We start from the raw sequence: 13557 nt of genomic DNA, 5'->3' as shown, positions 1-13557 counted from the left end.
TTTTGGTGTAGTGGTTGGGGGCAGGTTGGCTTGATTAACAAGGAGTAGTTATTTTTAAAACCAGGTTCTGACATGTTCGGGCATGCAACAGTGGGGTGGGGGCACCTGAGGGCCCGTGGCTTTATGGGTGCACCAGTGCTGTCACTTGTTTAGTCTATGAGCACATTGGGGACGCTCTGGCATTGTGACTCCCCTTGGCAACTGCTTTCACAACAAATGTGTAAACAGCCTTTAAAAGAAAACAGTCACGATTCAAACACACCAATTCATATTTCAAGCAGACAGCATAGCTCAGGTCTACATTAATGCAAAAAAACAAAAAACAAAACAAAGCAATCCAGTGAAGGCAGAATAAAACTTACCTATAAGGATTCATAGGTGTTTTGAGAGGTTATACATTGGCTTAATATAACTGTACCCCTCTCTGTCGGTCTCTCTCTCTCTCTCTTACACACACAGGTCTAGCATTGCATGAGGGCTGTTAGCATTATTGCCAATTGAATGGATAGGATGATGGGATAGGCAGTAAACCTCTGGCTCTCTGAAAGACTCTCAGTCATAAACAAACCAGACAACCACAACACAAGCATGGAGCCATCAGCTTCCTGCAAACATCTTTAGTAGAGTCATCCATCAAAAAGAGAGCCAAAACGATACAACCTTAAAGGTGAAGTGTGTCATTTTAAATGCAAATAGATCTCCTATTCAATATCAAAATATCAATATGAACATAAAATTCTGTAAAAAGTAAATGCAGATCTACATTAATACAAATTTGGTCAAACCAATTCTCACTATTAACTACGCCATTTGCCTCAATATATGGATAGTTAGTAAGGTAGCTGTAGTTTAAGTTTAAGTATTGGGAAGAAGAAAATGGGTATGCAGAATAAGGCATTAATATGTGCTTTTTAAGTAGTAATATCCGGCCAAAAAATAGTTCATAGTGAAAATTGGACCCTTTAAACTGTAAACTGTTACCACAAATGTATTATTAGTTATTAGAATTATTATTATTATGTTATTATAAGAAAAAAATCCCACCTGCTGGCCCCTTTGAAAATTTTGAGATGAGAGGCAAATATGCAACGTTGTCCAAAACACACAAGCTATTTTAAAGGTTTGAGCTGAGAGGGGTTAAAGGAGGGAGGGAGGTTCCCTCTTTGTCCAACCGCCTGCATTAAATGAGAAACCATGAGAGCAAAAAAGGTAATGAAAGTTCATTCAAAGAAAAGGGCCCTATCTTCCAGCTACTTGGAGTGCAGGCTTTGCATTAAAGGAAACTCCTTTCAAAGCTACCTGCGAACAAGAACCGGGATCAGTGAAAGTCTTGCTTAGTTAGACAAAGGTTTTGGGTTACCGTTCACACAGATGTCAACAGGGGGGAAAAAATGTGAGAACAGTCACCAAACAACAGAGAGACAAGGTATAACTAAATTAAATAGTTATGTTGCAACATTCAATAAAATATACATTTAATTTTTTTTTTTTAAAGCAGCATTATGTTACTTTTGAAATTTTGCTCTCGGGGTCCCCCTACAGTTGGAAAACAGTATTGTCCTCTACTACTGTCGTAAAATCTGTCATGGTTACACTACTAGGGAATACACGCGTGCATTTGTTGATGAGCGATACCCCTGAACTCTGCAGAAGGAAGGAGTTCTCACATCTTGGGCAGACTCCAGTGTTGCGTGTGAAATGTCTTCATCCCAGGTACATTAGCATATATTTCAGCATGAATATAGCGTCATGGGCTTTATTTTATTCAAACGTCAAAAGATCGCGTAGCTCACATTTACAAGCCAGCGTCTTTATAGTAACGTTAGCCTACTGTTTTACATAATGGATATGCTAATTCAGTTCAATGTTTGTTGGTAGATAATAGCCAAATCGTCAAAATTATAATATCAAGCTACCATAGATGAATCTGCAAATTTGAAAAATCGATTTGCATTACGTTATAGCCTGAGGCAAGACACTTTCAGCAGAAAAAAAACCCCAAACAAACATGACTATCAGCCTGCAGACATAGGATAGTTATCCTGACCGATTATTTTGTCCGTCTAATCATGTATTATTGACTTGCAAGAATGTAGCCCCTATCAAACTCAGTAATCAGTATACTTTCACGTCTCCAGCTGGTGCGAGCTGCCCACCCCGGCTCTACGGGGATGCTTGAGTGTGTTAAGCGTGCTCAAAAGAAAGCAATGCAGTCTACATTGGATGCGGACCCAACAGTAAACTGATCGCGCGTACGCGCTGTTTCTGACGCATTTCACATTTGCTGGACGAGGTAAGATTGATGCACCAGACCGGAGCCATGACAACATACAGAGTCAAAAAATTTTTGTAAAAATTAAAAAAAAAAAAAAAAAAAAACGCTTGTTGGGCTCTCGCGTCGGAATTTGCGGAAGTGGGGGAAGTGACGTATGTCATAAAGCAGTCGAATTTTGTCGTTTTTGTTCCTACCCGCTCCCCGAAGTTACAGAGTGCCAGTAAAAGCGATACAGCAGACCTGTTATTCAACCTATTGTAAGTCGATGTACCATCTCCAGGGTTTTGGAAAAATATTATAAAGGTTGAAAAAAGTTACATAGTGCTTCTTTAAATAAAACTACATAGCTCTCTAATTTTCTAACTTGAAAACTGACTTTCTGATCTATTTCTATGAACGCTGAAATAATGCAGTTGGCCAACATACAAAATACAGTTAACTCAAGTAATGACTAGAATATAAAAAACACATCTTTACCATGCAAATTGTTATGAATTATTATGATTCTTTCATCATTTACAGTCACGAAATAAAGGGACATTAATTCAAAGAAACACAGCTGCCCAACTGCCTGTCCAGACCCACAAGTGCACGCAAGGTTAAAAGTTATATCCCCTCAAAAATAGAATGATGATGTCCATCATTGCACTATAATGTGTTGTTGATCCTGTCTGCACATATAGGGGGAACTGAGGACTTAATTAGAGATTTGACAAGCACACTCTCCAAAAGTGATGAGATTATCCATAATTGATGTCACAGTCGATTAAAGTTCGGTCCATTGCCGGTCCACTGGCAGGTCTAGCCTCGGTTCAGGCCTCAGGACATTGATGAAAAGCGTGGTTTTGCCCCGATCAAGCTGTTTCTACTATGGGACGACAGATTTTAGCAAACAGCCTAATGACTGTTTGAAGTTTAATAAAGGCATGACCCTATTCCATTGCCACAACCTTGCGGATCCCCCCCAAAATTGAGTGGACCGGAGAACAATAAGGCTCGAAAGAAAAATGAAAAGCTCATCATTAATTGGAGGGCCTTTTTCGATCAGTGATGTGTGGAGGCAGTTAGTGACTTCATTGTTAGAGGAGGAAAAAAGTGCATTTATTTACATGCAAACAAATATTAACAAGAGCTAAGAGGTTATTGAGCCGCCTGGCCGGTCCTCGCAAACACAGGATGTGAAAGGATGGGGAACAAACAGCATTTGAGTAAACGTCTGGTCTGTAAAAGAGCACGTCTACCTCGGAGGAAACAACCAAGGGCTTTCTGTGACAGTGAGAGTCTAGTGTGACCCAATTCTGGAAACAGTTATTTGGTGATGCACTTGATAAAAGGTACATGTGAATGAAATGAGATATGCTGCTCAGTTCCACAAGAAAAAAATTAATAAATAAAAAAAAAAATAAAGGGAAGGTTTTTACAATATGGTCACTTTGAAGATTTATGTGGAGGCCATTAAAAAATAGCTTTAAAAAAGAAAATGTCATGTCTTTTGATTTCTGTATACTGTCAAATTTGAATCCACCTGATGAAAAATTCAAACAGTTCCTCAAAAACAATTTCTCATACTGTAAGTGCCAGGCTCAGTTATGAATGGGGATGTCTTCCTGTTAAAATCCACTACGTGTCCATTAAAAACAGTCCAATAAGAAACTAGCCTGAAGTATCCAAAAGTGTCATGTAACCTTCTTAACTTCAATGCTGAGCGAACAGGAATTGCAGCACACAACTGTTTCCATTTCTAGTGTGTCATCCTTCTCCAAGATGAATTCTCCTCCACAGCGGCAGCCATACGTATAACACTCAGTGTCTGAAAAAGAAGTGATGCTTTATAATCATAACCGTATTTATAATATTATAAGTGGGTATTATAAGTTGCTTGAGAAAAGAGTACTAACCACAATCCCAGTTCATGTCGTCTAGTGTTATATGGGCGTCCACTGGCCAGCTCTGTTTCAATTCATGTGCTGCAGAAAAATGTAATATGAAGAGGAAGTCAAACTGATGATCAATACATGACACAACATGCTCTCTTTCTATCAAGAACAAAGCAGTATTTCATTAAAAACCAGATAAGAAGTCCTTTTAGCATTGCATTTTACAATAACACTGGGGAAGGCAATACATTATGACTAATATCTCACTGATAAGAATATATATATATATATATATATATATATATATATATATATATGAAGTGTTCAGATGCAAAAGCCTCTAAATGCCATTTGAAATGTTCTTCTTTAATGATGATTTTTACCAAACTTGTATATTTAAGTTCAGTAATTTCACTTAAATAACAATTAATAGGTAATTATCATTGCCATTTAAGTGAAATCACTGAACTTAAATATACAAGCTTGATAAAAATTATCATTCTAGAAGAAAATTTCAAATGGCACTTAGAGGCTTTTGCATCTGAACTCTTCATATATATATATATATATATATACTGTATATATATATATATATAATAAGATTACTCTGAAAGTTGTGTTTCATTACCACATCGAATTTTTGGCACACACACACACACACACACACACACACACACACACACACACACAAAAACAAGCCACATCCTGAACCTTTCGCTGGAAAAAGTGTCTGGAAAAGTTTCCAGAGCAATCCTTGCTCGTTGAAATATTTAAGCAATAATCACAGAGGATTGCTGGGCTGCTGTTCCACTTATAAGAGATTTAGAAAAAGGGAAACTGCAAAGTCATCTGAGGTCATTTAGAGTATCCTAGCAAAGCCTTCATGTCTCTTACTGCTGCTATGAATACACACAAAAGAGTTGTCTTAAAATATTCATTGAATATTAAAGCAGGAAATGCTTGGCATTTCACAAGGTTCTGCTTTAAAGGCTGCTAATAAGTCAATTTGAAACTAAAACCGTGTGTGAAAAAATGCAATATGACAATTAATTGTCAAGAGGCCGAGAATGAAATTAGATTTCTTTGCTTCCTAATGAAGTCAGGAATCAAGAACGCGACACTTCCAAGTAACGGTTCTTGTCCCTCTCTGGCATACTGTCTGAGATCTTGGCAATTAACAGGTTTGAAAGCAACGTTTTATCATGCTTTCTTTTAATTCGTTTAAAGGAATGTCCTAAGTAGGTGCCATTTCAGTTCTGGCAACTAACATTATCATTAATTTCTTATGTGGAAAAAAAAAGAAAAAAAAGAACTTGAGACAATGAAATGAGGTCCATCTTTGAAATTAGTAGTCTGATGCGTCTCCATTCACCTCAAAAATATGAATAACATTCGGATATAATATTTAGGCTAGCGAAAAGCTAAACCGATGGGAATATTTCAGTTATGCAACATAAAAACTTGATTAATTACCTCATACTATACAGAGTACCCCAGAATAACCTCCAGTTACGAACGTACAGCTACGGATGATGCATTTCTGCTCAGTCATCAAGTCAGAGATGCATAAACTGATGAAAGATATAAAGACTTATTCCTATGACAGTAACCACATGTAAAATGCTCATATCTCACAAATAAGACCCTGTTCATGAATATTTAAAACTGAATACATTGCTGATAATAGAGTGCATGAATATCTACATACTACTATATACTACTATATATATATATATATATATATATATAGTAGTATATATTAGTATTTAGATTTTTTTTTTTTTTGGTTCTTCCCAACCAGAAGTGGCCTTTTAAATAGAAGCCACAGTATTTGACATCAAACCTTGTCTGGTCAATATTGACACACATTTCAGTGTCCAGTTATTGACTGCAGGGCAAGCTACTTAAGTTGGTTAGGGATTAGTGTATCTTTTGAGCTGGCCAGAATTAATCTCAAACTTAATTAAACAGACCATATAGACTTCAATTGAGATTATTTTTTTTTTTACATCAATTACATACAAAAATTAACTGTACAGTTTACTGTGTGTGCTGCTTTTTTCGCACCAATACCGACAAACCAATAATTATTTTCATGTTATGAGCCATGATGACCAATAAACAGTCAAGTTAAAATTGTATACTATTTGCATAAAAATAAAACGAATCATATGAAATGCTACAGGTTAATTTATCCTAATTATAATTTACAGTACAAAACATTATATTAATTTTAAAATTTTCTAAAGATTACATTTAAGTGTTCTAAATCATTAACTTTAACATTTTCTTTGCCATTTTCTAATGCTCAATTAATGTCAAAATAGAGGAAATGAGCACACACACTTAAATATCACCAGTCAGTCAATGTATGCAATATGGACTGACAAAAAAAAAAAAGGTAATATCAGCGAGTTATTGAACCAGCGAGTCTTTATGAGTGAGTCGTTGAATCATTCATTCAAACCGATTAAAATAACAATTAGGGCTGTCAAACGATTAATCGTGATTAATCGCATCCAAAATAAAACTTGTGTTCACATAATATATGTGGGTGCACTGTATAAATGTGGGTGTATATGTATAAATACACACACATGCTTGTAAATATTTAAGAAATATTTTCATGTATATACTGTATATAGATTTATATATAATTTATATTACATATAAAAATAATTTATATATAAATAAAACAATGTTTTTAAATATACATGCATATGTTTGTATTGTATTTATATATACATACAATAATTATACACAGTACACCCACATATATTATGTAAACACAAACTTTATTTTGGATGCGATTAATCGTTTGACAGCCCTAATAATAATTCATTCAAATTAATTAAACATTTTCAACAACAAAATAACATGCTATTTACTAGAGGATCTGACAAAATGTTAAGTTGTCTCTTCAGAATCCAGAATCGTGCAGCTCTACTGTATAGGAAATAAACTGGTTTACATGATGGTCGTTTAGTTTGAAACATCTGCTTTACATTAATTATGTCTACACTTATAATATACAGTTTGAGACACATTTAATATAGTTAGAATATCTAACCTAAAACACCTTTTGTAAACACCTAAAAAGTGTCAATTAGTACTCGCAAATGAAGTCAAAACAAAGCGTGTCTGATATCTGAAATAAAGTCACTCCATTAAATGAGGAGGGCAACTCCATCACTCCAGCATGTGCAACCTAAACTAGGCCTGGCTTTTCTGTGGACATTCTTTAAATGTCAATTCTGTGGCTGTGGCGATCTACGTCTAGTAGCAGTGCAAAGTGTTCCCCCCTAAAGGCGATGCCACAGCTCCCCAGTTAATGGCGCACAGGACCCTGGATGTACACTTATTGAAGGTCCTAATGGAGGGCTAGGGGGAGCTTGTTCCTTAGGCGAGAAGCCGACTATCACTTCATGTAAGAACTGGCCATGTGTGACAGACCTGACCTACATTCTCTCTCGCACTCTCTCTTTATTTCCCTCCTCCTCTAGTACCCACAATTCCAGCTACGCTTTTCTGTAAGGAAGCATCTGTGACTCCAGACCAAAGACAACAGCTCGGTTCTCATTCCTTCCTTTGGTATTTTAAATATTTCAGACAATTTTAGTATGCCAAAGGGCTAGTGACTAAGCTGCTTCATGCTCTAAATAAATTATCAACAATGAACGAAAATGAATGACGAATTTTTATTTTTCAGGTTAAAGGGTTAGTTCACCCAAAAATGAAAATTCTGTCAGTATTTACTCACCCTCATGTTGTTCCAGCCCCGAAAGACCTTCGTTCATCTTCGGAACACAAATTAAGATATTTAAGATATTAAGATCGCTCCTGCATACAGTCCATAGGCTTCTTGAGGGACTGGCTCTTGCTGTCCCCGAAAAGTCATTAAAGACATCGTTAAAATAGTCCAAGTGACTACAGGGGCTCAATCTGAAGTTTATCAAACGACGAGAACACTTTTGTGTGCAAAAAAACAACAAAAATAACGACTTTATTTCAACTATTCACTTCCTTCTCCATGAGCCTGTAAGTCAGTTAACGTAGTGTGATTGCGTAGAGCTACGTCACACGTAGGCTCACTATTGGCCGACGCTGGTCATGTGTGTGTGATGCGTGTGACGTACAATAACAGAAGCTTACGCTATTAAACTAGTAACCTGACTCGCGCAGAGGGAGAAATAAACGAATAGTTGAAATAAAGTCGTTATTTTTGTTGTTTTTTTGCGCACAAAAGTGTTCTCGTCGTTTGATAAACTTAAGATTGAGCCCCTGTAGTCACTTGGACTATTTTAACGATGTCTTTAATGACTTTTTGAGGACAGCAAGAGCCAGTCCCTCAAGAAGCCTATGGACTGTATGCAGGAGCGATCTTAATATCTAATTTGTGTTCCGAAGATGAACGAAGGTCTTACGGGGTTGGAACAACATGAGGGTGAGTAAATACTGACAGAATTTTCATTTTTGGGTGAACTAACCCTTTAAACGTGAGCAGTACTCATCAGTGCTAGACTATTATGGATGGTTGATATGACAATTTATCAAGCCAAAAGTGCTCATTCCATGTCTAAAATGGCAAAAACTGAAACGAATAAATCAATAATGTGGTTTGAAATTGCTGGTGTTTTTGACGTCACAAACTACCTTGTAACCAATCAACGTGCCAGTGGGCTTTAACATATCATTAACAGGTATCCGGGTGTGTTTTTTGTTGATATGAAAAATCGGGTAAATTTAGCAATTTAACAAATGTATCATGTATATTATGATGTTATGATTAACTATATGCCTTTCTTCACGGACAACGTTCCCCCGAGTTGTTCAAAGCGTTTCAAATGATTGTTAGAAGGCAGCTATCTAACTCTGAGATAAGAACATGGTTTGTGTAACATTAGCAACACATTATTAACTGTTTGATAACAGTCAAGCCAAAGGCTAATCATATTAATTACCGTTATGTGTCCAACGTTGTAAAGAGCGATACCATTGTGCAGTGTTTACCTCGGTAAGTTGGCCGAGTGAATCTGTGAGCTTGTGTGAGTGGAGGCAATGCTAATTAGCATATTCACGGCTCCACGCATACTAAATGAAGCAAAGGTGGTTACATTCAAGCTATTTTAAGGCATGAAGATTTTTTTACAGGAAAAAAAAAACATTTAAATATATATTTTGGTAATCAAAGATGAGTTTTAAGGGATACAATTATTGCACTGTTTTTACTCAGTAAAGTGAAATTTCAGCTATATACAATATTAAATGCAGTGTAAAGTTTATTTGTGTATTAAGAAATATTATTGTTTTAGTGAACTCGATTAAAATAAGTTTACTCATTGCAGAGTACTCATAACTAATGTTTTTTTTATAAACTTAAATTAATGGAGGTAATCGCTTTCCTCAAATGAAATGAGTTAGCTTAACTTTTTGGGGTTTACAGTGTGACTACGGGGAAGATTAATGAAACAACATACGAAATTTAGGGGCGAAAAAGGGTACGTTGTCCATTCTGTAGCAATATATGAAGCATCGCTCACACAATTCACTTCCAAACCAAGCAGCCACTTGACCAACTTGAAAACAAGCAAAATCTGTTTCGCCATTCACCAAACTTCCATTTGGTGATTCGAAAATTCCAGAGTATTCTGGGTGGTTGCTAGGGCATTGTTAGGTAATTAATTAGAAAACCACACCGATGTCTCAATGACATTTTAGTCACCAAAATCATAAGTGTGGTCACTCATTTACAAAATTCAATACATCATAGCCCATCTAAACACAATTCCTCAAATACACTTTAGTAAAGTTTCAGTAATTAGAAGGATTAGACTGAAAGTGCATAAGAGGATAGACCGGAGGGAACGTACCCCGTAGCTGGAGGTTGTACTCCTTCCTGCTCTCCTCATTACTCAAGATCTTCCAAGCCTGGTCGACATCAATGAATCTCTGCAGGTGCTGCTCCGCCTCCCCTTCTGATACGTCCAGCCTCTGCTTGTCCGGGTGAAACTGCCAATCAAAACGCAGAGTGATGAGACTGACAGAAATGAAAACCAATGACAGTCACGTCTGATAGAAACTATTACATTTGGACAAAGAAATTAAGGCCGAGAAATTAAGCCAGATTACAGAAACGGATTGCAAACAATACATGAGTGATGCAAAAGGTTGAATAATAAAAATGTAAACATGGTGACAAGTCTTGATGCAAAGTTAATGGGCAATTTGCTGAAGGACTTGCTGTGCTTTTGGACAGTTTACCAGAGAAGGCAGACCATGGGCACTAATATGGACAATGGTTCAAAATATATATGTATATATATATATATATTTATATATATATATATATATATATATATATATATATATATAATATACCAGTTAGGACAGATATGTCTTTCCAATGACAAGACTGGACAGAGTAGACAGTTAAAAGGGCAAAGGCCGCTTCTTTCCTCCAGCCAAAAACACTAATGTGATCCCACTTTGTGTCCTAAAATATGACAGATCTTACGGTAACATCACAGCTTTGCCAAAATAAAATAAAACTGTACCCAGAAGTCTAATGCAGCCTCCCTAAAGGAAGCTTTAGGGATTTATTGTGACAGTCCCTTCCGGCCTAGATGGATCCTTACAGTAAAGAGTCCTTCTCCTTGAGCAATCTACAGATCTGGGGCTGTGACTATCGATTAGTGGGGGGTTGAGGGTCAGCTGAGCCGTGGGGCACTTCATTCGCCCACTGGAGAAGAGAAAGGTTGAAAGGGGCAAACGGAAAACAACTTAGATCCTTTCGAGCAGGCATTCAACCAAACTCTGATTATGCTCTGGCACAGGCGAGCAGAGCATTGCAAGTGTATGTGTTTGTGTATTTCCATGGTCGCTATAGTTCAGAAGCCGCATCGCCGCCAAAGTCGGGTAATGATGCATGGGGTGACACTGGGCTACAATAACCGACAATCTGGGGCAAGCCAATTACTGTCCACAGCGATTATATTTGTAATTTTAACCAACAGGAAGACTGAATTCAACTAATCATTTCAAGCAATTAAGTTTAAAACTAATTAAAATTTAAGGGTGCCCGTTCTCCGTTGTTTCCCGTTCATCCCCCTCTCCCTCCTCGCCCCTTTCTCTGTTTGTGTTTTTGTTGTCGTTTTCACTTTGTTAATGGGTGGTCAGAATGCGATGAGAAGAGGAACAGAAAAGCAACTGCAGCAACAAGCCAAAAATTAACTTCCTGATTGAGAGAATCATTAACCATTTCTTGTCATTTTTGCAGTGCAGGTGAAAGAAGACCCACTCTCAGATACAAGAAAGAGGGGCCAATGAACTTTAACTGAAAGATCCTTAAATATGCTGACGTAAATCATTCATTGCGGCCATCCGATTGATGGAAGGCTTTTTGGAGTGCATTCTCTCCAGCACTAGCGCTGTCACATGCCGTCATTACATTCTGAGGAGAATTTCAAGTTGGTGAAATGCAAGGAAAGCATCCTTCTTCACTCAAATCTCAGTTTAATTAAAAGTACCAGAGTAAAAAAAGACATTAAGATTAGGAACGGCACAGGATACCAGCTAAGAGGATTAAATCGATTTGTGTTTAGGATGCTTCAGATCAGAGGATCAGAGAATGACCAAAGCTAAATAGCTAAAGTGAAATCTTGAGGTGTAAGCGAAACTTTAAATCAGCGTGGCCATCTAGAATAACACACGAAGCCTACTACATAACGTAATGCTTGAATTTTAATTAATATTCACAACACACAAAGTTACACGTTGGTGGAGGAAAAAAAATTTACATTATGACACCCATAAGGCATTTTGGGATATATTTTAATTTTAGTACACATAATGGCAATGAAGAAAAACACTGACACTAGCTATATGTTTAAATATTAGATTTGTTATTTTTATTTCTGTGGTGTGGCAATTTGAACCATCACCTTTCCCAAAGTAATATCTCCAACAATATATTCTCAGCCAGCACAGAAAAGGAAAAACAGCTCCGGTCCTGAACCCTAAGAATGGCTGAGCAAGCTTGGCAGCACAATTTCTCAGTTACCTCCAGCAGGACGCCAGATTCTGCTAGAGAATTAGACTCTCTCCCCAGTGGCGGAATCGGAGATAGGGTTTTGCTTTCCTCTACTCTTTGTAGGTGAGCTCGAGGAGTCAGGACCACAGGTGTGAAGTGCAGCTTAGCCCTGGCAAGCACATACTGCTTCTCCACAAACATCTCCCTGGGTAGTCTTTTGTCAAATAGATAGTCCCTGTGAACTGAGTTTCAGGTCTGTCGTAACAGGATTTAAAATGCAAGATATTTAAAAAAGTTAAAATTTATGAATATATTTTTAATTGGTCAAAGCTTATGCATCTAAAAAACAAACTTTAAACATTGTACAAAAAAAAAAACATTTTAATTTCTTTTTTTTTTTAAATGTTGCTTGTGTTAAGGATGGATCTTTTTTTTTTTCCACACACACATTACGATCCTTCAGAAATCCGTTTAATATGTTGGAGTTGGTACTCGATAAACTTTTCTTATTATAAATGTTGAACAGTTGTGCTGCTTAATATTTTTGTGGAAACCATGATAATTTTTTATTTCCGTAACTTTTGTTCTGATTCTCTGATTAATAGAAATTTATTTTATTTTATCTATTTACTGTCACATGTGATCGATTGAATGCAACCTTGTTGAAAAAAAAACAACAAAGTTTAACAAAAATTAAATTATATATTACTGATTCAAAATTTTGAACTGTAGTAATGTTATATAACTCAAATATTTTAAAATATAAATATATGACTGACTTATATGAAAACCTTAGGGAAAACCAATAAGAGTTAACATTTGAATGTGAACGCTTACTGTACTGTTTTCCAAAGTTTTCTTAAGATGCATTCTGACTCAATGTTACAAACACTAATGTGGTTACACCACCCATTTACTATAGTGTTACTCTACAATTTCCAGTCAGGTACTTGTCATAAATACATAACACAACGAGAGGCTGGAGCTCTGTTAGAGCAGCCCGTCCTCCTGCCCCTCTGGAGTTACACGCTTTAATTGCTGTCTCTTTGCACGCATTGTAAAATATTCATTTACTGGGGCTAATGGAGCTTGGAGAGCAGGAACACAATATAAAGGGCCGGGCAATTTGGAGCACTCGCCAGCTCTAACAATACATCATCATCTCTCAGAGGCTGCGAAGGGAGCACTGCCACATCCTCCGCTGGGCTCTGGTGTTCTGCCTGCAGCCGCTTTCTGCTTCAATGGAGAGAGGAGAGAGACCGAAGCACAAAGGCTACTACCATCACACTACTGCCACCTACTGTCAGGCTGAACTCAGAATGAGGGAATGAGGCAGGACACTGGGACTACAAACAATAATCCCAAGTAATACAGCA

At 37.0% G+C, this 13557-nt stretch overlaps 1 protein-coding gene across 1 annotated transcript in view; it reads right to left on the bottom strand.

Annotated features, from left to right (window-relative positions):
• Positions 1 to 3176: 3176 nt before the first annotated feature.
• dnajc24 (DnaJ heat shock protein family (Hsp40) member C24) overlaps positions 3177 to 13557 on the bottom strand; it is a 65808-nt gene continuing 55427 nt past the window's right edge. The window contains exons 4-6 of the mRNA XM_089127702.1: positions 10023 to 10161; positions 4174 to 4242; positions 3177 to 4085 (exon numbers count right to left, since the gene is read on the bottom strand). Of these exons, the coding sequence (XP_088983828.1) occupies positions 3952 to 4085; positions 4174 to 4242; positions 10023 to 10161 (342 nt within the window). The 3' untranslated portion in view covers positions 3177 to 3951. The remainder of the gene's footprint in view (positions 4086 to 4173; positions 4243 to 10022; positions 10162 to 13557) is intronic.

The sequence above is a fragment of the Pimephales promelas genome, chromosome 25 (genome assembly GCF_988280905.1).
Source record: "Pimephales promelas chromosome 25, fPimPro1.hap1.1, whole genome shotgun sequence".
Classification (NCBI taxonomy): Eukaryota; Metazoa; Chordata; class Actinopteri; order Cypriniformes; family Leuciscidae; genus Pimephales; species Pimephales promelas.
This window is presented reverse-complemented; position numbering and strand designations above follow the sequence as displayed.